Consider the following 26,183-nt stretch of genomic DNA (forward strand, 5'->3'; position numbering starts at 1 on the left):
GCTGAAAGACAGTTATATCTAAACTGCTGCATTTGAAGGGTTGTCACTCGTATCTTCTGTTTATAGGTTTTTGGAATAATGTCAAACATATACATAATTTTATCTCTTCCATTGTGCATATGTATTGTCCATGGCTTCCAGCGCACAAATTGGTGGCATATTGTACCATTCTTTCTCTTCCTTTATGATTAATTCTGGTTTTAAAGATTCAGATAATGTGTTTTGCCGTTTTTAACCCTTATTTTTTAACATGTTCAGCTTCAATCCCTTTGTTGTCCCAGGAAGCAGAACTTCATCAACTTAGGGTCATCTTGAGCTAGCTATTCTAACAAAGAGAAATTTCTTAGTAAGTGCTCTCTGCTTCATACTCTGTTCTGAAACTCTTAAATGAGAATGAGTATGTGATATCAGTCGATTTATTTTATTACCACACTCGTGTTCTTTAGGACTTCTAGCCAGAAACTATGTAGATGTATCTGGCTCGGGAAAACTAACAAATATTACGACAAATAGTATTATATAGCTGACAATGCATACTTTAGTGCCAGTGACATACCATCACACTCCTAATCTCACCCCCCCCCCCCCCCCCCCCCCCCGTCCCAACCCATTTGCCAGAAGCCTACCCACTGGTGTTTTAAGGTTTTCATGCCTGTTTTGGATCAATGATGCACATGACATATGCATAAGTTTACTTACGCAGCAGTGATGTAACATACGTACCCTTGTGCCTTCTGAAGCTGGTTTTCAGCATATGGCTCTTTGCATCCTCAAATTTTCTTATTTAAATACCGTAAAGACATTGTCTTCTTTTGTTTTTTGTTTTTTATTTTCATGCATGGACAATTTGTTATGAAATTCAATTTCAGGGATCTTTGGCTTTGTAGAAAATCTCATTTGCGTTTAAAAAGATGGAATTTTTTAGGGCATCAACACAGGGAAATATGATAAAGGGGGATTCTTTAAGGTGAAGATGGAAGTTATATTAGTTGGACGCCACTACAGGCACCTTTGTGCAATATAACAGGCCGAACGGACTAATGGTTATGGGCCGAAATCCAATTTGGTCAGCTAGTCGGGCCGCAAATCCAATTGGGCCAATGTGTTATGGGTTCATGGCCCAAAAAAGGCCTGTTAAGGGACCGGAACCCAATTCTTTGCGCCCATGAGGTAATACAGCGGGCCTATTAGTTTGTTGGGCGTCAAGTCCAATTGGGCCAATGTGTCTTGGGACCGAGGGCCTAGCAAAGTTGGGCCAAAGGCCAAATGTCAATGGGCCGGAAACCTATAATGTGGGCCCGTGATGAAATATAGCAAGCGTGGTCAGTTTGTTGGGGCTCAAATTAATTTGGCCTGTGTTTTGGGCTTATGGGCTCAATTAAGTAGGTGCAAAGGCCTAATGTTTAATGGGCCGAAACTAAATTCCGTGGGCCTATGATGAATATATCGTACCGGTCAGCTTGTTGGGCTTATGTTTAATTGGGCTCAATAAAGCGGGCCCAAAGGCCCAATATCTATGGGTGCAAATCCATTTCTATGGGCCCAGGATAAAATACAGCGGGCCTGGTCAGTTTGTTGGGCCTCAAGCCTAGTTGGGCTAATGTCGTTTTGGCCAACAGGCCCAATGTAGATGTGCCGAAATCCAGTATAGCGAGGCTGGTCTGGTTTATTGGGCTTGACGAATTTTGGGCCTACGCGGTCAATATCGATGTTGTCAACACCCTGTCATCTTGGATCATGATACAATACAGTTGTCCTGGTCAACTATAATGGGTTTTTAAGCCCAATTGGGCTAATGTTTTTTGGGCCCACGGGCTCAGTTCAATTGGCTCCCTCATGTACGCCTTCTACCACATAATACCGCTCTGAGGCCTAACTTGACTTTGGGCCTAATGTTGAAATCGTATGGACCTCATGACAGCCCACTATAACGGGCCTCTTTTCAGTTATAACCGTTTTCTTCCGTTTTTATATTGTTATTTGTAATTTTTTAATTTCCACTTTTTAATGGATGCTCCACCATTCGCATGTTAAAGAATCTAATGGTCATAATAGCTTTTAACCTTCCAGCCATTCCATTCAGCACGGTCCAAGGCCATTCTTCCAGCTACAGCACCCACAACATGACCAGATGATTAGATCTGGTCCAAAGATCAACGATCTTTTCCACGTAAGCTCTAGCCACTGCGCTTACAATTACACCATCTTTGCATGCTGTAGGCATCAACGAAACCAGGAACAAAGATTATCGTATAACGTTAATGACAATTAGAGGATCCATTTCGAAAATATTAACTCATTTAAACAGGATTCCCGTTTAATTTACAGGGAAAAACAATGACTTTGATCTATTGTGCCCCTCTCCCGCACATACGCACACAAAAATGAAGACCTGGTATTTTTATGTAATCAAAAACAATTTCATTTTCTTAGCAATCTATTGGCATCGTCAAACATTCCCATTTCCCACCAAGTATTAAAGCCTAGAGCCAACTATTTTCCACTAGTTGAATAAATTCTATACATCCTTTTAATGGAAAAAAGATATGTCGGGGGAAAAAAGGAAAAGTGGATCGAATACCCTACCTCATTCACCATTTTCGGCTTGCATTGCACACCTGCAAAAGAGTGTACAATGAGAACCGTAGACATCAAATAGTACGAGTTATCATTTCCATGAAGTTGGTTATAATATATTCACAACTAAACCTTTTTAACAATATATTGATTACGCTTGGATGATGAGGATTTGCATCTGAAGTCTGCACTAACAATAGTATCAACTATCAAAGGCATTAGAAACTGCAGATATAGATAACTATTCGATTCACGAAGCACATAGCATGTGAAATTCCTAATGATTCAGTTAATAATAAGAGTGTGTCAAGTTCGCTTGCTTGCCCTGCCTTTCTTCTTGCTCTTTTTGGGAGTTGGGAGTCTGACTTCATAAAATTATGCAGATGTTGCTTGATAAGCAATTCATATCTACAATGGGTAATTGGCACACACAAACCTATTTCTGCTTATTATCCAAAAGGCCTATGATCCCAAAAAGGAGTTCTACATATATACATATCATGTGGAATCCAAATGCTTTACGCAATGATCAGTGTATGGCAAGTTTTCATTCACTTTGTCCAAATCAGAATGCATAAACTTGAAAAGAAAGACACCGCATCCATCATGTGGGCACTTACCAGTGACCACTTCAATAAATTGAGTAGGTGTTGTTTGACAAGCAATTTCGGCAATAGGTGTATATATAACACTTCTGCATATAACCCAAAGGTCTGGAGTTCAAAAATGAAGTTCTTTTACACACACATTACTCAAAATAGTGAAGCATTGTTCATGCACAATGCAGGAATTTGCAACCATGATGAAATCATGTTTCCAACCCATCAATACTTGCAACCATGTAAATAATAGTGTAGAAATTTCAGAACCTAAGACAGAACCACCTGTGCTGAAAGAGGCATGTAACTTCGGAGAAGGAAAATTACAGGTGAGTTTTGACTTTGATAAAGCACCATGGTATCTCCTCTCATATTGCTTGATCCAGGCCTGCCCTTGTCCACCCGTGACAAAGAAATTAGGTTTCTACACATTCCATACAATGGAGAATCCGAGAAAAAGGATGAAAGTGACTCTGTAACAAAAATAACAAACCAAAGGAGGGGTTTTATAGGTCACAGATGTTCTGGAGCAAAGTGACGGCAGAACATAAAAGAAACTACGCTACAACAAAGAATCATATAGTCAACGCAATCAATGAATGGGCTAATACTGTAATACATCATCAGAATGGAAACAAAAGAAACAAGTTATATGGATGTTATTCATCTGCGTCTAAACATAGCACGCAAAAGGTACCTAAGAAAAAAGAGATGAAAAAGGGTCCCTGCAGCTGAGGGCATCAGCTGAGGTCTCAGCCTCTCAGGAACAAACTAAACATTTTCCAAAAGTGGAGAGGGAAACACACAGGTCGGAATGCCTCAGGTTAGGCAACTACATAGTTGGCAAATTGCAATGTAAACTGACTGTAATAAGGTTGCTTACTTGCTTACATCCTCACTTGCCGATGGTATCTACGCAAACAGATTGGCATACAATGCATCGGGAGGACAACGTATTCAGTTGTATAAAGTGAACTTGCACAGAGAAAAGATAGGGGTTGGGGGAGCCCAGCCCGATGCTGACCCCTAGTTGCTTACATCCTCACTTGCTGATGGTACCTACGCAAACAGATTGGCATACAATGCATCATTGCATCAGGAGGACAATGTATTCAGTTGTATAAAGTGAACTTGCACTGAGAAAAGATAGGGGTGGGGGAATGGACCAGTGGAAACTGGTATTTAACAGCCCTTGCAAGATTAGTGCATCACAATAGAGCATTTCTCCAATGGTTATGCTACCTATTACATCGCATATTTTGAAGATTTCATCTGTTTCACTAAAGTCCTATGAATGAAAAGATAAGATCCGACACAAATAAGAAATGCCGAACAACAACATTTCCATAAATTGGCAGTTACCAGATCACTAACTATGATTGATCTCAAAAGCAACGAAAGAGCCTGAATATGCTAAACATCAAATTATTTTTAGCAGCATACAAACTTTAGCTAAAACAAAATCCTTAGTTTGGTTGTTTGCGAGAAATTGAAAGAAAATTGATGTTGTCATGACCTATTGGAATATTTGGCACATACAATATGCAACATGAAATGCGAGAGAGTGACGATTTGACACTCAACGTGACCAGTAGATGAGGTTGCGACAAAAAAGATGTTGAGATCGGAAGAGCAAATCTGAATATAATATGATCACGATTATAATTGTCTACCAGAGAACCGCGTGAGTTCTCTGAATTGCGGATTCCAATGAATGGTAAAACGCAATTTCAGTGACCGAATGAAAAGCAACAATCTAAAAGAAAAGCACACACGAGTCAATTAAATAGTCCAAGAAGATTAAGGCTTACCTAGCGAGATCCAACAATGGTGTCGTTGACCGGGATGAAGATCAGCTTCACGAAGAACCCGAGGAGTCCCATTCCACGAACCCTATCGCTGTACGGGAAGCCAGCTTCATGATGTCTACACCATCGGAATACAAAAACGCACCGTGAGGCTAAAAATCCACACCAGATCAGCACACTAGAAGCAACCACTAACCGTTCAATCGCAAGAAATCAAAATCGAGAAGTTACTCTTACCTTCGAGATCGGGCTGGTGGCAGGCACCTCTTCGCAAGGTGAACGCGGTCTTTGGCGAACTCTCTGAGCGGATTGAATACTGATTCTATGGCGTCCATTCTCTCACTTCTCTTTGTTTTATAAATTTTTGAACCTATTTGGAGTTCGTCAGTACATCGTTGCTTTGAAATGGAAAAAGACGGCTCCAGTAGAAAAACGGGAAGCAAAAAACGTAGATCTGAAAATTTTTGCTCTCGAAGCCATGGTAATTCTCATAAACCATATGCTAACTTGCTAAGGAAGTGCGGGAGAGGTCGAGAAAATAACAAAAAAAAAACCTAAACGAAACAATATCAAATATTGAGAGAGAAAAATTCGGCCTTTATGGGTGCTATTGGGCTGAGGTGGATGGGGTTCTGACGTTCTGTAACACGGTGAGGTGTGGTCTCTGGATGGTGGTGGGCTGAGTCCGGTTTGGGCTTGTTGCTGCGCTTGGACTGATAGGTTTTTATGGTCCTATGTTTCAAGTTCGGGTTGGGCTGGGGCCTTTTCTGAATTGGACCGTTTTGTCTTGCCTCATACATATTTGGGCTATGTAGACTGGGTTGCGGAGCCAGGGTTCGCAATCTCTCTTCAGTGGTGCGGAAAGAAAGCCCTGCATCATTGATGAGAATCCCACAAATCCACCATCTTTCGATGCGTGGGATTCTCATCAATTATACAGCACATAAGTTATCATATGATAGTGAGATGGGGACACAGAAACACGCAAAGTATTTGCCAATGGACATATGTTTTACAGCTGGGGGGAACCATAACACTCCAAAAACCGATCAATGAGAAAATTGGAAAATTCCTAACCAGGCCTTCATAAGTAGATGGAGTGATGAACCTTTTCCGTTTCCCACATGCAAGACAATGATGTAGCAATTAACACTTGACAAAAATTAACAATCATTGGCATGGAGGACATGCAAGGAAGATTGTCTGCCATGCTGAATTCTTTGTCTTTCATGATCTAGAGCATTTCAGAGAGTTCTTGAAAGAGTTCTGATAACAAAAATTCAGTTGGTTGTTTACTTCCAATTATACTACCGAAAGCGAGAGATAAAATATACCCAGTCTGAAATAATAACAATAACATTTATTTAGTGTTCCTTTTTTTTCACCAAGTTAAGTACACCCAAATCATCTCTAGAATCAGAGGTAAAACAAAAAAAAAAATCCCATAGAGCCATTTTGATAATCCGGCTCTTTTGAATCCACCAATCCAAACCAAAAACAAAGTAATTAAACCACATCCAGTTAGAGATAACATATATATATATAGTAATCTACAAACTTAGAATAATTAACATATTAATTTACCATGTAAATTGTTTTGAGACCTCTTTTTTTTATTATTGTGATTAGAAAAATATATTATTGGATAACCACCACCTTTAATAATAAACAACACTTTTTTAGTTTGTGAAAGTCACAGGAGAAACTTCTTCTCCACCCATAGCAGTGTTTGAAGAACACCATGCATCATCTGTGATGAACTGCATCCATGAATCATCTCTGTCTTCCTCCTCCATACATGACGATGAGGCAACCGGAACAATATCCGGCGACATGGTCTCGTATTCGTTTGTTACGATCGGGGAATTCTCGATCATCGTCGCCATCATCAAGCTACTGCATTGGCCAGATTGTTCTTCAATTTCAGAACAAATCCCATTCTTCTTGAACACACGACACAATGCGTAAGAATCCTGCAACATATAGCCGTGATTAACACAAAAGCTACAACAATTGTTTGGAGCCTGAGTCAAAGTAACCAAAATCAGTCAATTATTTTGGCTGAACTAAGTTCATATATATGTGGGGGGGGGGGGGGGGTGTTAATTTGTCTATATATTAGTTAATTTCTTCCATGTAAGGCAGGCAGACTGTCACATGGACACAAATATATGATGCCTCTCATTGGTTCATTATGGTTTGTAGCTAGGAATAAAGTGAAAAGTAACCGACACAAACATACTTGCAAGTGACATTACTATGAAAGAGAGATGGGGGTGGGATTGCTCCTTTTGGGTTGGCATGGTCTCTTGATGATTTAATTAATCATAGAATCTAGAGTTGTAGATCAAGGAACGTTCAAAAGAAACACACTGTAATTTATAAACTAATAGGGGATTGAGTGATATGAGAGGATGGTACTTTTGTCTCATTTAGATAATGAGACAAAGTGAAACCCTAACTTTTGTCACGTATGGAGATCTAACTCCACTTGAAGCAACGAATATATAAAAGTAAAATAGTTGGAAGATAGAAAATAATAGTAATAATATGTGGAAACCCTAAACTTTCCATGCATATCATGCACTAGTACTTCTCACGTCCTTAGCATTTGACTACGGCCTCCTAATTATTTTGTATGTTTTGTGTGAAGTTCAAGGTCATGTTCGATCATTAGGCATGTCTTTCTGCACTTTGGTGTAAAAGAGAGAGAGAGAGATAGAGGGAGTAGTGAAAAAATATATTTTTTTTAAAAAGATGATAATTAAATGATACAAATTATTTTAAAACAATAGCCTAACTAAACAAATTTTTCTTAAAAAAATGCATCTAGGTAATCCAATGATTAAGAATCATATTCCAACTCTAAAGAGAGACTCTAATTTGTCTACAAAGAGAAATTAATCAAATTAATTTATATTTTCTGAAAAATATGTACATTGCAACATAAGAGATCAAGTGTTACAAGAAAAATGCAATCAGAATAGTAGAATGTAAGCAATGAAAACAAATGATGAAGTCTCCTAATTATTATTAATCAAAGAAAATTAAATCAAATATTGATATCTAAATTAGATACTCATGTATATAACATTATTATGCACAAACTACCTGAATGCCAGTGGTGTCTTCACACTCCTTGTCGTCAAGACGATATTCATGCATCACCCAATCAGTCCTAATCCCCTGAGGAGCTCGGCCTCTGTAGTAAACCAATGTCTTCTTCATTCCGATGGCTCGATTTTGACTCGAAACCTTCCTGTCTTTTCCAGTAGATTTCCAGTATCCAGCTCGAGTTGCCCTATTTGTCCTGAACCCGTTTGGATACTTCCGGTCCCGGGGTCCAAAGAAGTACCACTCCGGATCTCTACTTGGCAAGAACGATTTCTCTGTATATTACAATATACGTTACACAATAAAATCAGTTTAATTAATGAATATATACATATGGTATGTCAAAATCACACAATTTAGTTTGTTGTTACTGTTGAAGAAATGTGGTTAGAATGAGTATAGTGAGAAACTGAGAATTCATAGATATAGAGATATAAAGGAGGAGAGGGAAAAAAAATGATTAAGAACCTGCCAACTCCCATGGCTCACATTTGTAGAGATCAATTTCAGGGATGATATCAAGCTCAATTTCTTGGCCGTTGATCTTCCTCTTGAGATAGTAATTCACAAGCTCCTCGTCCGTCGGATGGAATCTAAAACCAGGAGGCAATCCGACGGGTGCCATTTCTTTGATTTCTCAATGGATATCGATCTCAATCTCTCTCTTCCAGATAACACAAACCCACCTCAAGGCTCCTCCTCTATATTTGAAGAAAATTCTCTTAAAACACTAGTGGCTAGAGCTTCACCATGTGTATATATACGAACATAAAAAGTATTCAAAGATCTTTGTCTTTGGATCATTTTTATTTTGTCACTTTCCCTTTTGTAGATTCTGGGACAAACGTTCCTTGCAAGCCCTTCCCTTTCTCATTATTATTATTACTTGTATTGGGCCTTCACTTCTTTACTAGGCCTGCTAATGAGATTATACTATTACTTTTTTCAAGAGTTCACTTATTGGTAGTTAGTAGATCTCAAGCTTCTGTTGAAGGGCAAATCGTGATGAAGAAGTGAAGCACCAACGATGGAGGACCTGCTCTGATTTTCCATAAATCAATGGCACCTTCTTTTTCTTTATATCCTCAACTTTCTACGTCATTATTACTTGGCAAAATAAATTTTAACTTTTTTCGTTTTTGTGGCTCCTCTTTTACCTTTATTTTACTGTCCCCCAAGATTTCACTGCTTTGATCGAGAGAAGATAAAAGAAGGTTCTTCTCCCTTTGACATCTCTCTCTCTCTCTCTCTCTCTCTTATTTTTCTTGATATAAAGTGCAAAAGATTACTGTTATTACTGCTACCATAAAAGTGGTAATTATTGAGAGTTTGTGCATTGCAGTTGAGAACTACTAAAGATTTCTTTACAGAATATAGACGCAGGATATACAACCCATGTAATTGACTCATTGAGGGAGATTTTAATGGCAATTGGGCTGAAAGAGAGGAAGAGGAATAGCATACTTGAATAAGATTTTAAACGTAGCCTATATGGCCCATATAGGCTTCACCCAAATTGGGCTCCTCATTAGGCCATGTATTTCCCATCTCATCCTGAATGCCCAGACCCAAAGTCATACATTTTGCAACAACGCGATTATAAAATTATACATCAAAGAAACAAACTAAGCTTCCTCAACTAGAATCATAAACTGATAGTTTAAGAGATCTATACATATAAACCATGATAGAGCACTCAGAGGTTGCAACAATCATACCGAGTATTGACAATTGGGTCGCTGAACAAAACAGCAAACAATGCAAGAAACACAAGTTTCACAAGCACTTGATGATGTCTCCAGCAATAGACCAAAAAGATAATAAGTTTGTGTGGACATCTTCAACAATCTCATTCTCCTCTCTCACATACTCATCCATTGCTTCCCCAACTTTCTGCATTGAATGCGACCTTCCAGCCAAACATCTGGCAAGAACAATTGCATCTTCAATAGCTGCTGAGCCACCCTGTCCAATGAATGGACCCATCACATGCATTGCATCTCCGGCAACTGTCACTGTTCTTCCTTTTCGAATGCTAGATAGCAGTATGCCCCCGTGAAGCACAATATATGAGGTGGGTGAGTGAAATTGAGGATAGGTCACGTTCTTTATCATCTCTACAGTTTCTGTCGGAATTCCATCGATTTTCTCTCAAACAATCTCTTATCAGCTCTGACTCCTTCCAACCCTTGGTTTAGTGTAATAGCAAATCCACCTGAATCGGAGATTCAACATGATGAGGGAAAAGAGTCTATGCTAGAGATCGAATACACGGAGATTTAATTTTTAACAGTAACAAGACTTCCAATTAATCCAATTGAGTTAGATTTGGCACCTTTAGGATAATGTTTGTGAGCTACAAACCAAAAAACAAGTTTGTTGTCAACCAGGACACGTCCAGAAAGAATTTTGTCTTCAAATACCACCCCCTATTATTGCACTAAACCATTAATGATTTAATGGCATGGACCTTGGCTCTGATTGTTGTTCCATTTTGCAAATGAAGAATCGAATAAGAAGAAAGTTGTCCAATTCCAGGGATACAATGTGGCATCCAAAGCGAATTGTTGACTGTGGAAGTTCATCAGCGAGTGCTTTGACTAGATCACACTCTGTTTAGGCACAGAGCTTCGCCTTCCCTACGAACTCACGGCTCTAAATTAGCCAAAGATACAATGTTGAGATACACAATGATCTTATATTAACTAAAGAATAATGATCTTATGTTAACTAAAATCTAAAGAAAACTTGCATACAATGTTGAAACACACAATGATCTTCCACTAATAGACCTAAAATCTACGTATAATGACCCTTTTGGGTTCAAATGGATAGCCAAACGTTGAATAGGCAAACAATAATGATCATAGACTAACTAAAGAAATCTGGACTTACGAGACAAGTGTTTCTCTTTGCCTACTGCTGCTGCTGCCGCCGAGTGTCACATATCATACCCTGTTTAGTCACAATGATGGATCAAATTAATCGTTCAAGTCAATAGACATTTTTGAATTAAATATCTACATTTGAAGAGGAAGGACAGTGGGTCTGAGTTTAGAGCCGGCACCAAGATGGTCTAGGGCACGCCAACCATTAGCAAGGATACCAATTCCAGCACCAGTTGCACGCAATGATTCTGATCTTTCCAAAACCACATTCCTTACTACCTTCTTGCATACATCACACAATTTTTATCTTCAATGACTTCACTATTGTTTCTCCAAATTGCTTCAAGATCTAGTTATATGGAGAAATCAAAAGAAGATGAAAAGTGCAGTGAAAGGGAAGAGCAATTAATCTGTGAAGAGCAAGGGCAGTGGCAAGGCCACAAATACCACTCCCTATTATTGCATCCCCCAACACCACATCCACATCCATATTTTTTATAACAAACTTTGTAGAGCTAGTTAGTACTAGTGTTCTGTCTCTCTGATCACTCTTCCTACACTACAGCATCTTACAAGTATTCCTCTATATATGGAAAATTCAAGGATAGATCCTATCATGGTTCCCAGGACTTCCCTAGGTAAATCTCTTTTTCCCCCCTTTTTTTGGAGAGTTTTCCGACTATTTACCTTGTGTTTGGGGAAAGTGGATCGATCTCAGTACTCTGAAATCTACGCAGAACCAAATACACTTCTTTACCTCATAAAAGTGAAAAATAAGAAAAGGAAGGTAGATAGGAAGGGACTAAGCAAGCTTGAAAAAAAAGAGGTCATTGAATACTGACCAAGGCGGGCTCCATATATCATAATTGATAAGCACGATGCTGAGGCATTAAATATTTGGTTATTAATTGGATATTTTAAAACCTAATATCTTTTTTTGACAAAACACAAACTAAGATGATCAACACTCGAAACAATGCACAAGATCTTGATCAACAACTTAGAAAATGGGTGTGAAGAAGAACTAATTAAAACTCTAGCCATCACCATTGCATGATTCATCATCCTCGTAATAATGGTCTTGTTGGTCACAACCACCACACTCCCATCTTCCTCTCCTTATATTCCCTCTATATCAACTAATCCTAATGTTGAATCTATGGTGGACATCTTCTGTGAGAATCAATCCAATCATCTAGCCATTCTACTTTGAGAAACTTATACCAAACATTGCCGAGTTCTCATTCTCATCAAAACCTTGTCAAATAATAATTTTTCAACGTAATAGATAGAAAGTTTTATCGATAAAATTATTATTATATCACAGAAATATAAGAGAAAAGAATCAAGATTGACGCAATAACACGGCAGAGCTTCGCACGGTACCGTCAGAAAGTCCTCAATAGCTGAGCAGTGGAAGCCTCCAGCAAAGAATATAGTGAAGATCAATTTTCATGCTGCCTTCGACGAAAATCGCACCACCATCGGCTCGCCCTTGCCAGCTGTGACTGCTCCGGAAAACTGCTCTTCGCCCCGGCATACGCATAACGATCACGGACCCGAAAAATAGTGAATCCCTTGCAGTTGAGTTAGTGCGAGACGCGCGACTGAAAGGATTCTGGCAGATCATCTGGGTTCCGCAGGTAACGATTCCAGCGATTAACAATTCGAGCGTGGTTGCTAGCCTAGTTGGGAAATTAGGACACTGATTCAAAACATTGTAGTGGGCCTTCACTCATTTCACCGATGGAGGGCATCTAGGCCCATATTTCAACAAATGGACTAGCTCATGAGATACCTAAATGGGCCGCAAAAGTCCATTATGGGCTCCAAGCCACGATGCATTTTATACATTGTAGTCATCTGTCTTGAGGGATTTGAGTGAGATCAAATCTGGCAGTGTTTAACATAGATGAAAGTATGAAACTCTGTCATCTTTTTCTTGTTGTTTCTTATTTGCATATAACATTTATAGGGTAGTGGTCCAGTATGAGCTGAAACCAGTTTGTGACAAGCAAGTAGACTGCCCGGGCTTCCTGCTGTTGTCAAGGTGCTGCATCCTTTTTATCTTTATATCAGGTTAATTGTCACAAGTTCACATTCACCACAGTAGCAAATAGTGCATGAATGGAAACCCTAGATGATTCTTGAACTTTTAGGCTTCATTTCTTGGACTATCACGTCGGTTTAATCCCAAAATCTTAACATGCATAAGCCCACACAAGAATATCAATAAATGTGATCATTTTTTGATCCTTATAATTAAGTTGTTTGCTCCTCCAAAGGAAGTGGAAGGTTTTTGTGAACTGTATTTTGATTGACGTAATCTTCTTTGAATACTACAGATTTAGTCATCTTTTATCGAGTTGTCTACTCTAAGACTCCATTTTTTGGCTGCAAATATTAGTTTTCATGAAAACCAAATGACCATTGAGTCTGAATCTCTAAATGCTATGTCTCATGTCTGCATAGTTTGCTTCGGCATTTTATCTGTGGGATTTTGTCTGGACTTCGACCATCCATGTGAAGCACTTTAAATGCAAGATTGTAGTGTTTGACAACTCGTATATGGATAACCCTATATATTGAAAACTGAGGTTGCCTACCGTGTCTGCACTTCTTTATTGCACTACATGTATTGTTTTCCTCAAGACAATCAAGTGACATATAAATAAAGTCCCAACACCTCTCACACAAGTGACGTATTTTCAAAGGCTAAGAACCAATGAGAACCCATAGAGAACAAATATGTGCGGATTCATGACCTAAAGTGGACAATATCCTTATATGTTTGAACTTGGATTTTACTATTTTCAACAGTTTTATCAACCATTGTCAATGAAAAAAAGGGAAATGGAAGTTGGTCTTGACGTAGCCCCATTTTGGACTTATTAAATAGGGATTACCTGGTCAAGTACATAAGGTAAGTAGCAATTCTTTTAAAATCATTTGCTTGAAATCATTTTTATATATATTTTATCACCAATAAAGAGTCTCTGAGTTTGTGAGCAAACTTTATTTGCTAGACATATGAAAGTGGTTTTTCTTTTGATTTCAGCATCACATCGTGTGCTAACTACTTAGCGTCTCTACTTCCATAAGTTGTCTCTGGATATTTCATGGCATTGATCAAAAGAACTATGAAATTCTTCTCAAAAAAAAAAAAAACCATGAAAGAGTCCTCCTTTTACACTCTAATTAAACCAGTAAATTCTTTGTAGTCCATATATGGTGTGACCTTTCTTTACTTTTATTTGCCATGGATATCATGTTCTCCGTGATTTGACAAGTTCTGAACTTCATGGCCTTGAAGGACAGGACTATGAGATCTAGCTCAATCAATCCCCACTAAAATTAGTGTCTTCTTTGATTTCTTCTTTGTTGTTAACAAATTTTTTGGCAGTAAAATAATAGAGATGTTAATAAGTGATTTCCGGGGGAGCATTCCATGAAATTGCAGAAAGGACAAAGTCTGTCAATGGTTGTAGCCATGGCCCATAGCTACTGCAGTGGCATGCATTCCCTTGTTTCGAACCAGCTAACCTGGAGAAAAAGCTGTTCTTCGTTCAACTTTAGCCATATAAGACAAACTTTATGCCAGTCAATATAGGAAAAAACTCTCCCCTAAGTCCTAATGACAACACATATATATAAGGCAGCCTCACAGAGGCATTGGGTCAGGCCGTTCCGGACCAACGGGCCTGGGGGCTTGTTTTACACCTCTAACAAGTAAATGAAAATTAAGGTTAATACTGAAATAAGCAACCTCACATACTAAATCTATGCATTGTATTAAATATACATAGGTGGAATAATATAAAATAAATAATTTGGGTATTCACTTTAATGCATATAGTCAATTTTATATGAATCCGAAATTGAGATAATACAAATCTTAGACTTTTGATTAAGGATTCCTTTGGTTCACGAAATCCATCTATCATAAATATGTTACTCACTATTCCATCACCAAGAGATCATAAATTTGAATGGGGAGGTGGGAATTAGATCCCAATAATTAAAAAGCTGGGTCATGCCCATCATCTTAAAATTGTGGATAAACGAGTTTTCAAGCATCAACGTTTAGGCCTAGGAAAAATCCCCCACAACTTATAAATGTCATTTTAAAAGCACACAACTTTGAAAATATCCCACGATTATAATCTCAAGATTTTAGGATTTTTATTTAAAATGTTATTTTTATATTATTTAATTTCTCATTTTTTTTATAGTTTTTAATATTTATTTTAATAATTTAAGCATTATTTCATTGTAATTTTTATTCTAACCAAACATAAACATAGCAAAAGAAACCAATGATGCCATGAAAATAATATGGTTTTCATTTGAAATTTCAACATTATATTTCAATACATGTTAGTTAATTTATATACATTTGAAGCCAATATAGTACATTTTTTTACTTTTTCGATTCAACTCTCGACAATACTGAGATTAGACTAAAAAATTCTGAAATAGTTGAAATATAATCAGATATTCAGATTTAGTTTTTTTTAAATATCGTTGAGAAATATGTTTCTCATTGAATTGAATTGTGAACACACATATGTCTAACCCAATTAATTGTCAACCGAACCACCTCTTTTTGGTCAGATTTAGGTAATTGTTTCAATTTTGACATTATATTTTACTAAATGGTAGTTAATTTATGTACATTCAAAGTCAATAGTAAAAATTGTAGTTTTTTTTTTTGTATTTAACTTCGACAGTACTAATTTTGAATTGGGAAGTTCCGAAATGGTTGAAATGTAGCCGAAGCTCCAGTTTTAAGCAATCGTTTCAAATCCGGCATCCTAATATAACATGTGGTAAGTTAATTTATATGTATTGAAGACAATATAATATAAATCTAAGTTTTTTCTATTAATGCTAAGATCCGACCAGAAAGCTTCGAAATTGTCACAAATATCTAAAAATTGTGGCATTACAAATAAGTACATGACAAGCTATTTATTAAGATTTTTTAATTTCCACATCCAAACCACTAGTTTGAGTGGTAAGATTGGTATGTATCACCCTGATTATTACGGTTCAAATCCTCCATACATCGTTTAAAAAAAAAAATTTAATTTCCTCTTCTGGAAAAAATAAAAATTATTCTATAAATATATGCAACCATTTTGGATAGGTTTTTGTAGGCAATATTTTTACCAAAATTGACTGGTTGTGTGACCTCAGGATGATCTTCTTCACATAACCTAGATCAACGGCGTGAAATCATCATATTCACAATTCTGATCCAGCATCGCTCGGACATGTCATCAATCGGACCCGTCAATGACTGAATATTACGTCGCGCCATCACCACGACTGGATATTTGACACACACTAGAGAGAGTGGGGAAATATAATGGGTAGACTTGGGGTCAGGTAGGGACGGAATTGTCATTTTCATAGACCAACAACCGCTCTATAAACCGGCAGTGGATGGCATTGTTGTGGATTTAACGAGTAGGGCTCACATCGCTTTTTCTCTCTCCCTAGGTATCGCTGTGTGAGAAGCAGTAGTAGTTTGTCCTTGGGGACCTTTTTCTTGCCACTTTTTCGCTTCAGTGGTCGGTAAGCGGTTTCGCGATTAGCGGTTTCGAGGTAATCAACAGCGGTTTTGGTAGTCCGTACTGCTTTTCTATTGTGTTATCTGCATTATCCTATTCTTCTATGTTTTGTTGTGGATCTGCTGTGTTTTTTTTACTGTTGTTGATTATTCTTTACTGTATTTGTATCTTGTTGAATGTTGTTCAACGGATCTCTTTTGATGCACTATCCATGGCCTTATTAGCCTGTTCTGTTCGTGTCAGTATCGATTTTTTGGTTTTATTGCTCCGAGAAGTATATTGTTATTGTTCTAGATCGTCAGATCTCCTCGGTTGTTGCGTGGTGTAATTTCTGTTTTAGGGTTTCAGTGTGTTCGAGGTATTTTAGGTGATGCTGTCTGTGATTTTTTCCCCTTTTTGCGTGGATAATTTTGCTATTTGCTTTCGATGTATTGGGAGATGATCAATGATCTTGCATTGTTGTTACGATCTCTCCCGCTCCTTTTGTTTAGTTTTTTCTTCAATGCTTGTGGTTTCTGAGCCAAACGCTATGAAGAGCTTTATTTCCTCTCTGCGTTTTTAGCTATTTTATCGGATTCTATTATGGTTGTTTACGTAAATATGTTTTCCTTACTAGTTTACATATTTGTTGAGTTTATGTTGTGTTTTATTCATTTTCTGTCTGCACAGTGTTTTTGATCTTTCAAGATCTGATTCTCTTGGTATTTTGTAAGGAGAACACGTTTCAGCTATGCTGTCTCGTTTGTTCGCGTATTTGCTCATTGCAGTGTCTTGTTTCTTTATATTATTTATACCTGTCATTTTAGACAATTAATGGATTATGGTGGAGTCGGACCTCACCTTTAGCCTTATGTGCCAGGTTATATAATGGTGAGGAAGAAGCGTACTGGGGCTCTCAGCCCCGACCAGGAAGCTGGAAGTAGTGATGCCCACAGTTCTGAACGCCCTACTGAAAGGAGTGCTGCACCTCAACAAGGAGGAAGTGGTGGTGGAGGAGCAGCATACCAGGGTGGTGTTGGAGGAACGTACCAGGGTGGTGGAAGAGGTTTGGGTCCCCAATCTCAGCAAGGGGGTCGTGGAGGATATGTTGGTAGCCGCGGTCGTGGAATTCCACCGCAGCAACAATATAGTGCCCTCCCTGAATACCAGGGCGGGGGAAGGGGAGGGCCTCCTCAGCAAGGGGGAAGGGGAGGGCCTCCTCAGCAAGGAGGTAGGGGAGGGCCTCCTCAGCTAGGGGGAAGGGGAGGGCCACCTCAGCAAGGGGGTCGTGGACCTCGTGGTGGCTTTGGTGGTGGCCGTGCTGGCCGTGGTGGACCATCTCCTGGTGGCCCATCTAGAACATCAGTACCCGAGCTGCACCAAGCTACCCTGGCTCCTTATGTAGCTGGGCCTCAGCCCAGTCCTTCTGAAGTTGGTTCTTCCTCTAGGCCGCCAGAGTCAACACAAGCTGCAATGACACAGTTTGAGCAGCTTTCTGTGCAAGAAGCACCTTCTGTCCAAGCACCTTCTGCTCAAACAATTCAACCTGTACCTTCTTCGAGCAAATCAATGAAGTTCCCACCTCGGCCGGGCAAGGGTAGCACTGGAATAAGGTGTATAGTCAAGGCAAACCACTTCTTTGCTGAGCTCCCAGACAAGGATCTCCACCAATATGATGTGTGTACCCATTATTTTTTATAACAAGTGTCTGATGTGTTAACGTATTTGCTTACTAATTAATTTTTTATTTATGTGATCAGGTCACCATTGTGCCTGAAGTTACATCTCGAGTTGTGAACCGTGCTGTGATGGAGCAGCTGGTCAATTTATACAAAGAATCACATCTTGGAAAGCGTCTTCCTGCATATGATGGTCGAAAGAGTTTGTACACAGCAGGTCCACTCCCATTTATATCGAAGGAATTTAGAGTCCCTCTTATTGATGAAGATGAGGGAGCAGGCAGGCAAAGGTCTTTATTAGTTTTATAATATATGTTTTCCTTTGATATAATTTTGGAAGGCAGTTTTAATTAACCTTTTTTTTCCTTGTTCAGGAGGGAAAGGGAGTTCAAAGTGGTAATCAAATTAGCTGCACGTGCTGATTTGCACCACCTAGGGCTCTTTTTGCAAGGAAGACAAGCAGATGCCCCTCAGGAAGCACTCCAAGTCCTTGATATTGTGCTGCGAGAACTTCCTACAACAAGGTACTCAATGGTTCCCCTCCACCCTCTCCACCCTTCATATCAGTAGTCTTTGTGCCAGGATTCTGTGCTTGACATACAGGAGTTTATTCTATTTATTGCAGGTACTGCCCTGTGGGTCGATCTTTTTATTCTCCTGATCTAGGGAGCAGGCGGCCACTAGGTGATGGTTTGGAAAGCTGGCGTGGCTTCTATCAAAGCATTCGCCCCACGCAGATGGGATTGTCACTTAACATTGGTATACTTTTTGTAAATTTGTATTTTTTTTATGCTTCATTTTATTGTCATCAATTTGCTGAATCCCATCTTTTCATTGACTTAAAAGGGTGTAAATGGCTTCCCCGTGTTTTGATGATGTGAATTTTGGTACAGATATGTCATCCACCGCATTCATCGAGCCTTTGCCGGTGATTGAGTTTGTGATAAAGCTGCTGAATCGGGACGGACATCCCAGAGATATTATGGCGAGGCCTTTGTCCGATTCTGATCGAGTGAAGGTTAGATTTGTCAATTTTCTTTTTTTTGTTCACCAACTGTACAGGCATTGGATTACCTACATCTGCTCTAGGGTCAACTCTTCATCTCTTTGTGTAACTTTAGCAACCTTGCATTTTTCAGATTTTTTTTATAGAATCGTGACCTAAGTCTGTTTGTTACAGTAGTCGACTCTTCATTTCATCTCCTTTTTTAATTTCAGCAACATTTTTTTTTGATAAATATTTGTTTAGAGGATCATCAATTGAATCATCCCACATGGTCATTGTACATTGGAATTTCTTGTTGAACCAGCATTTGATTTCTTACATTTGTATTTATGTAAACAGATCAAGAAGGCCCTTCGAGGGATTAAGGTTGAGGTTACGCACCGCGGAAATATGCGCAGAAAATATCGAATTTCGGGTTTAACATCACAAGCCACACGGGAGCTTACGTAAGCATCTTGTCACTTGTCATTAAATAAAGGAGATGGAACTTATTAGTATCTTATATCTCTAATTTGTTACCTTGTTGTTTCTTGTTCTGCTGACTTCGTTGTTTGGAACTTGCTTTTGGATGCATCAGTTTTCCGGTGGATGATAGAGGAGCCATGAAATCGGTTATTGAGTACTTCCATGAGACTTATGGTTTTGCCATTCAGCATACCAATTGGCCTTGTCTACAAGTTGGAAATCAGCAGAGACCTAATTATTTGCCTATGGAGGTGGATATATGGACTATGTTTCTTCCCTATACATATTAACATTCCAGTTTCTTTTTTTTTTCTTGCTTAAGATCAAGTTTGTCGATTTAGGTCTGCAAGATTGTGGAGGGCCAGCGGTACTCTAAGAGATTGAATGAGCGACAGATCACTGCTTTGCTGAAGGTTACCTGTCAACGTCCTCGTGACAGGGAGCTTGATATTTTGCAGGTTTGTTTCTTTGCCACAATTAAGTATAGTAGTATACCCTTGTTGATTGAAAGTAAACGTATAATATGCCTTTGAAATATTTTATATTAAGGCAATAAGGCTGATCATCTAAGTTGTTAGTACCTGATCCTTAATGCATGATGATGCGTAGTTGGTTTAATAGTTTAGGACATTGAGTAATATTATAATGGTAATGAATCTTGACATCCTACAATCTTTAATACTCGATTTAACGGTTTTGATACATAATTGTATCATCATGTTTTCTTTCTTTTGCATTTGAATGCTATAACCCCAAGACCACTACCTGAGTGGTTTACCTACATTCTTTTTTTTCTTACCACCGTGCCTGCAATCTTAGTTTCATTGGTCTATAGTTCAAAGCACTGCTCTCAACATTGATAATGATTGTACACAGACGGTTCGTCATAATGCCTACGATGAAGATCCTTATGCAAAGGAATTTGGAATAAAAATCAGTGAGAGTCTTGCTCAAGTTGAAGCTCGCATTTTACCTGCACCCAGAGTAAGTGAAATCCGATTTTATTACATGATTTCTATACTCTATTGGTGGTGAAATGTTTTATTAACAAATATTGTTGTTTGTGCAGCTCAAGTACCACGATACTGGAAGAGAGAGAGAATGCCTACCTCAAGTGGGACAATGGAACATGATGAATAAGGTACTTTGTTTTGTTTTTTTGTCATTGAGTTCAAAGTTATCTCTAGGGGAGTGGGATAAGCATTCTTTTCTATTTACCTATTTTTGCAATTTTCTATGACTGTGATATATGATGCAGTTCTGAGTGTCTGAACCGCATTAATCCCTTGTGGCAAGACAAGGTCAGTAGGTTTGTGTTTACGAGGGAAGAGGAGGGGGGTAAAATCTTGTGGAGTGTGGCTGCATTTTTCATCGTGGCATTAGGTTAATGGAGTATATTATCTTTAAATTTGGAGTGTGGTTCCCGTGTCTAATCAAATCAAACCTCATTGCCTATGATATTTGTTTCTACCAAATATAATGTCTGATGTATTGCGTTTATGTGAACAGCCTGATCCTTGCCTGTTAGACAATATATGTGAACTGTATATGCAGCCAGCTGCTTTGACAAACCAGTCATGCTCTGGATGTGGATTATTTTGACACAACTAATGAAGGATGGCTTGTGATTTGGTTCGCCTTATTTTTTGTATCATACTCATATCTTTTGTGCACTATGAATTTTATTTGTTAACTTGAGATGGCCATACCTTGTGATGCCTACCTTTGTGAAGGCAAATTGATTTATGAAGTTTTCGGACAATGTCTTAATATGTAGAAAGATCCATATACCATGTTTGCCTGGCATTTATGGTCTGTGTTTGATATGTTGTAGTGTAATAAATTTTTGTTTGATGTATTTTTGTTCTCATATCAATGAGGCACGCTGAGGTAGGAGGTTAATTGTTGGCCAGAATGAAAGAGTTTACATGTCTGGTTGTATTTGATTGCATGTTAATTATTTTTGGGCATTCACTTCTGCTTGCATGTGTAGCCTGGCTTGTGTATTGATGGTTTTACATTGTGAAACAGAAAATGGTGAATGGGGGAACAGTCAACAATTGGATCTGCATAAACTTTTCTCGACAGGTTCAGGAGAATGTGGCTCGTGATTTTTGTTATGAACTTGCACAAATGTGTGGCATTTCTGGCATGGTATGACATTTGTTTTTCCTGTATTCTTGTGTGTTTTTTGGTGTCTTTGTCATGGGCATAATATAAGTATGTGTGTTTTGCTCTTTGTGCAGAACTTTAATCGAGAGCCCGTATTTCCGCCAATTAGTGCTCGCCCTGAACAGGTCGAGAAGGTTTTGAAAACACGGTATCATGATTCAGTGACAAGACTTCAGGGCAGGGAGCTTGATTTGCTCATTGTGATTCTGCCAGATAACAATGGTTCTCTTTATGGTACAGAACTTTTGTATTTGACGAGCCTCGTGTGCTTTTCCACTTTTTTCCTTGTTTAGTGTATCTTCAATGCGATTCTGCATTTAGTTTTCATTGTAGATCACTCATGTGATAACTCGCCATGCAGGTGATTTGAAGCGAATATGTGAAACAGAACTTGGGGTTGTTTCTCAATGCTGCTTAACAAAACACGTATTTAAGATGAGCAAACAATATTTAGCAAATGTGGCCTTGAAAATAAATGTGAAGGTGGGGGGACGGAATACAGTTCTTGTTGATGCATTGTCAAGGCGTATACCTCACGTCAGCGACCGTCCTACAATCATTTTTGGTGCTGATGTTACCCATCCTCACCCTGGAGAGGATTCAAGCCCATCTATTGCAGCTGTAAGTCCCTAGAAGTCTGCCTTTGTATGCATTGATCATGACTAGAGTGCATTTTTGTGTTTACTAGACAAGATGTTTGGACTTTGAATGCAGGTTGTTGCTTCCCAAGATTGGCCGGAGGTGACTAAGTATGCCGGTTTAGTTTGTGCTCAAGCCCATCGTCAAGAGCTTATACAAGACCTTTTTAAAGCGTGGCATGATCCTGTCAGGGGTCCAGTGTCTGGTGGCATGATCAAGTATGGTTCACATTCTCTATTTCATCTGAATGAAACGTTCAGTTCCGAGATTGGGACAGGTTAAAATTTTTTTTTGGGTGCATCTATTTTTCAGGGAATTCCTCATATCCTTCCGTAGAGCAACTGGACAGAAACCGCAACGCATCATATTTTACAGGTATTTCAATTTACCGCATGCTTCTGTCAATTTTTTTCAGTTCCTGTATTATTAATGTATGCCCTACTTACCAGGGATGGTGTGAGCGAAGGGCAGTTCTATCAAGTTTTGCTTTATGAACTTGATGCTATTCGCAAGGTGAAGATTCAACTAAATATCTTTTGCTTTTTGCCCTACTCCATTTGTGTATTGTAACTGGTTAATACCATAAGTTTATCATTAATTTTACTTCTCTCTCTTTATTCTTCTTGATTCAGGCATGTGCCTCTCTGGAACCAAACTACCAGCCTCCTGTGACCTTTGTTGTGGTGCAGAAACGTCATCATACACGATTGTTTGCCAATAATCATTCGGATCGCAATGCCGTCGACAAAAGTGGGAATATATTACCTGGTAAGTAACTTCAAGGTAACTTCATTTGATATATGTTTTATTCTTGAGATATAACTAGCTGACGCAAAAACTCCTTTCCATATATATCTGGTATTTTTGCAGGCACAGTGGTTGACTCTAAAATATGTCATCCCACTGAATTTGATTTTTACTTATGCAGCCATGCTGGAATTCAGGTGAAGTTATTATTTCCACTTGCCGGATTGTTTTGTTTTTACTTTGTGATCATCTAAATATGCAAACCCAAACGTGATATATGAACAGGGCACTTCTCGACCTGCTCACTACCATGTTCTGTGGGATGAGAACAAATTCAGTGCTGATGAATTGCAATCGCTTACTAATAACCTTTGTTACACGTAAGTTCGTTTATTTTGTGGAATCTATTATAAGCATATCATTTGTGTATAAGCTCACTAATGTGTGCAAAATATATTTGTAACCTACTCTTTGTTTAAATTTCTAAGAAGACTTTTCTTTTATTTTTTGCAGCTATGCCAGGTGCACTCGTTCTGTATCCATCGGTTTGTGCTCTCTCTCTCTCTCGCTCCCTCCTCTCTTCCCGAAGTACATTGTATTGTATTTAGTAATTAGAATTTTTGTTTTGATGCCTAAAGGTTTTTTTCCTTCAAATTTTGCAGTCCCCCCTGCATACTATGCGCATCTTGCAGCTTTCAGAGCTCGCTTCTACATGGAACCAGAGATGTCAGACAGTGGTTCTATGACGAGTAGTGTTGCTGCTGGACGTGGAGGTGGTGGCCCGAGGGCCACCCGAGGACCTGGTGCTAGTGCTGTTGTTAGGCCCCTCCCAGCTCTGAAAGAGAACGTGAAGAGGGTTATGTTCTACTGCTGAGAACAGTCGAACTGATTTAGTTCTATGTTGGTCAAGTTCTATTCAGGACCAAAACATCATGTTATTCAACTGTTGGACTATTTTCCCAAGTTCTACCTTTTCAGGACCAAAACAGTTTATTTATTATAAGCTAGAAATGTTCCGAAGACTATTTATTATCATAAAACCCTGGTTGTCTATGTACTGCTGCTAGAATTTGCTTGGGGACTATTTTGTTACTATCATGTGGACTGCTTCTCCTTCTAGACTTCTAGTACCGACATTTCCTCTGTCTCTTTGGAGTTTTGGCTTACATTTACCTTGATTAAGATTTCCCTATTTTTGAAATCTTGGTTTCTTTATGTTGGGGAGTGGTGTACTCGTGTGAATTTGCAAATCCTTAGGGTTACCATATTTGTTGCGACATCGTTTTATTGTGCGAATGATGTAGATTTACCACTTTACCTAATGAGACTGGATTTTGGACAGTCTTCTAATGTGATTCTGATATCGGACTGTGCAGTGTTTGACACAGAAAGTGTGCAGTGTTTGACACAGAAAGTCCCAGATTTGAAATTTGAGTAACTCATTTCTACAAGGGTGCACCTAATCCATCCTTCTCTGTCGAGGTCTGCATGGTGATTTTTTCTACGGACTTCGTGTGAGATTTAGCAATTTTAAGTAGTATGGCTTTGCTTCTGGTTTTATTCCTAATATTTAAGTAATAGCATTGGGGGTGCCATTTGTGCCAGAGGATTAGGTGAACAGCCAAGTGTGTTTGGATTGAGGGATTTGGGAAAAGAGAAGGGAAATGGAAAGAAGGGAGAATACATTTAATTTATTTATAAACAAATTAATTAATTAAGTATTATGTACAAAAGTAAAATATATTTTGAACTTATAAACAAATTAATTAATTATCTCTTCCTCTTAAATCTCTCCCGTTAATCAGTTATCTCTTTATTAATGTGTATAATGATACAAAGTTGACATTAATGTGACATATCTATGTTAAATTATGAAACACCTCTTTGAATACTATAATGTAATATTACATAATTGTCTTTCATATGAACAATCAATATCTTCAGTCCATTCATACTTTTTACCCTAAAAACTGCAAGATGAAGTCTTGAATATGAACTTGCGAGGCAACTTAACTTAGGATAATCAAATCCTATTCGTGACTTTCTTTTTTTGTGTTACTCAACAACTTGACCGTTGTACGAGAAGAAAAATTATAAGTGCAAAACTTGAGTGAACGCAAGGGACATTAAAGTCAAAATTCAACAAAATTATAAAGTAGATGACAATAGCATGTGACTAATAGAAGGAAAGAAGAAAAGCATCGCCTGTTTGGTAAGGCGTTGGACTGAGCGGCTCCATTGTGCGGTCCACTGAAATCCAATATCATACTAAACAACATAACGGCTGCAGCGTAACCGCTACATATTGATAGCGGACCCCATATATAGAATAGTCATCCTGGATGTGAAGGCCCGCTAGGCCCCATAGACCCGGCACACAAAGCCCGGCAGTTGGGATTCAAGCGTCTCAGGGGCTGTGGTAATAGTTTTGACTTTTGCGGGCCATCCTAGCCCATGACTGGGGGGCCGCCTTCAGGCTGTGCCAGCGGCCTAGCTGACCCACTTTACACTCTAGTCATCCATCTTAAAAGCACAAAAGCAAATTCTTAAGAATTCTTTCCCTTTACCTTTAGAACAAATCATTAAAAAGGTGAATCTGGTTTTGCTTCCAGCAATCATGTATACCATAGTTTTAAACCCAGACAAAATAACTCGCACAGACAATATTAATAATAACTTTAAAACAAAAATTAAGAACAAAAACACCACCGTACGAATTTCACGCCACTTCAGGCGCGTGGTGTAGCCGGAACCTTCTTAATCGGCTTCCCGGTACTATCATAATAAATTACGCCCGACATATCCAACGACTGACACTTGTCACCCTTCAGAATCGCTCGTTGCCAGACCCCACCGTTCCCGAAATCGTCCGGCACCGGTAACTCCACCCGACCATCTCCTGCGTTAATACTGAGAAGCCGCTTCGTGCGGCGC

The 26,183-nt window shown here is 38.7% G+C and overlaps 2 protein-coding genes and 2 pseudogenes across 3 annotated transcripts; 1 reads left to right on the top strand and 3 right to left on the bottom strand.

Annotated features, from left to right (window-relative positions):
* Positions 1-4,987: 4,987 nt before the first annotated feature.
* Positions 4,988-5,578, bottom strand: LOC120016726 (annotated as a pseudogene).
* An 875-nt stretch (positions 5,579-6,453) lies between these two features.
* Positions 6,454-8,810, bottom strand: LOC119980119 (NAC domain-containing protein 86). 2 transcript variants are annotated; one of them, XM_038822781.1, is made up of 3 exons: positions 8,567-8,810; positions 8,096-8,373; positions 6,454-6,957 (listed from the first exon to the last, which is right to left on the bottom strand). In XM_038822781.1, exons 1-3 carry the CDS (start codon positions 8,721-8,723, stop codon positions 6,664-6,666), a joined length of 729 nt encoding a protein of 242 aa, XP_038678709.1. In that variant the 5' UTR covers positions 8,724-8,810; the 3' UTR covers positions 6,454-6,663. The 2 variants fall into 2 exon arrangements, with proteins under 2 accessions (XP_038678709.1, XP_038678708.1); XM_038822780.1 differs by having other exon boundaries at positions 8,093-8,373.
* An 816-nt stretch (positions 8,811-9,626) lies between these two features.
* On the bottom strand, positions 9,627-11,476 carry LOC120016727 (annotated as a pseudogene).
* A 4,964-nt stretch (positions 11,477-16,440) lies between these two features.
* Positions 16,441-24,396, top strand: LOC120016931 (protein argonaute 1-like). The gene is made up of 22 exons (XM_038869930.1): positions 16,441-16,596; positions 17,422-18,218; positions 18,302-18,510; positions 18,595-18,744; positions 18,846-18,979; positions 19,114-19,238; positions 19,566-19,672; positions 19,804-19,942; positions 20,033-20,149; positions 20,568-20,675; positions 20,761-20,832; positions 21,723-21,845; positions 21,938-22,097; positions 22,225-22,484; positions 22,578-22,720; positions 22,815-22,877; positions 22,952-23,015; positions 23,135-23,270; positions 23,373-23,446; positions 23,535-23,629; positions 23,763-23,794; positions 23,912-24,396. The coding sequence occupies exons 2-22, from the start codon at positions 17,430-17,432 to the stop codon at positions 24,121-24,123; spliced, it is 3,312 nt and encodes a 1,103-aa protein (XP_038725858.1). The 5' UTR covers positions 16,441-16,596; positions 17,422-17,429; the 3' UTR covers positions 24,124-24,396.
* Positions 24,397-26,183: the final 1,787 nt, after the last annotated feature.

Source organism: Tripterygium wilfordii, chromosome 15 (assembly GCF_013401445.1).
Source record: "Tripterygium wilfordii isolate XIE 37 chromosome 15, ASM1340144v1, whole genome shotgun sequence".
NCBI classification, from domain to species: domain Eukaryota; kingdom Viridiplantae; phylum Streptophyta; class Magnoliopsida; order Celastrales; family Celastraceae; genus Tripterygium; species Tripterygium wilfordii.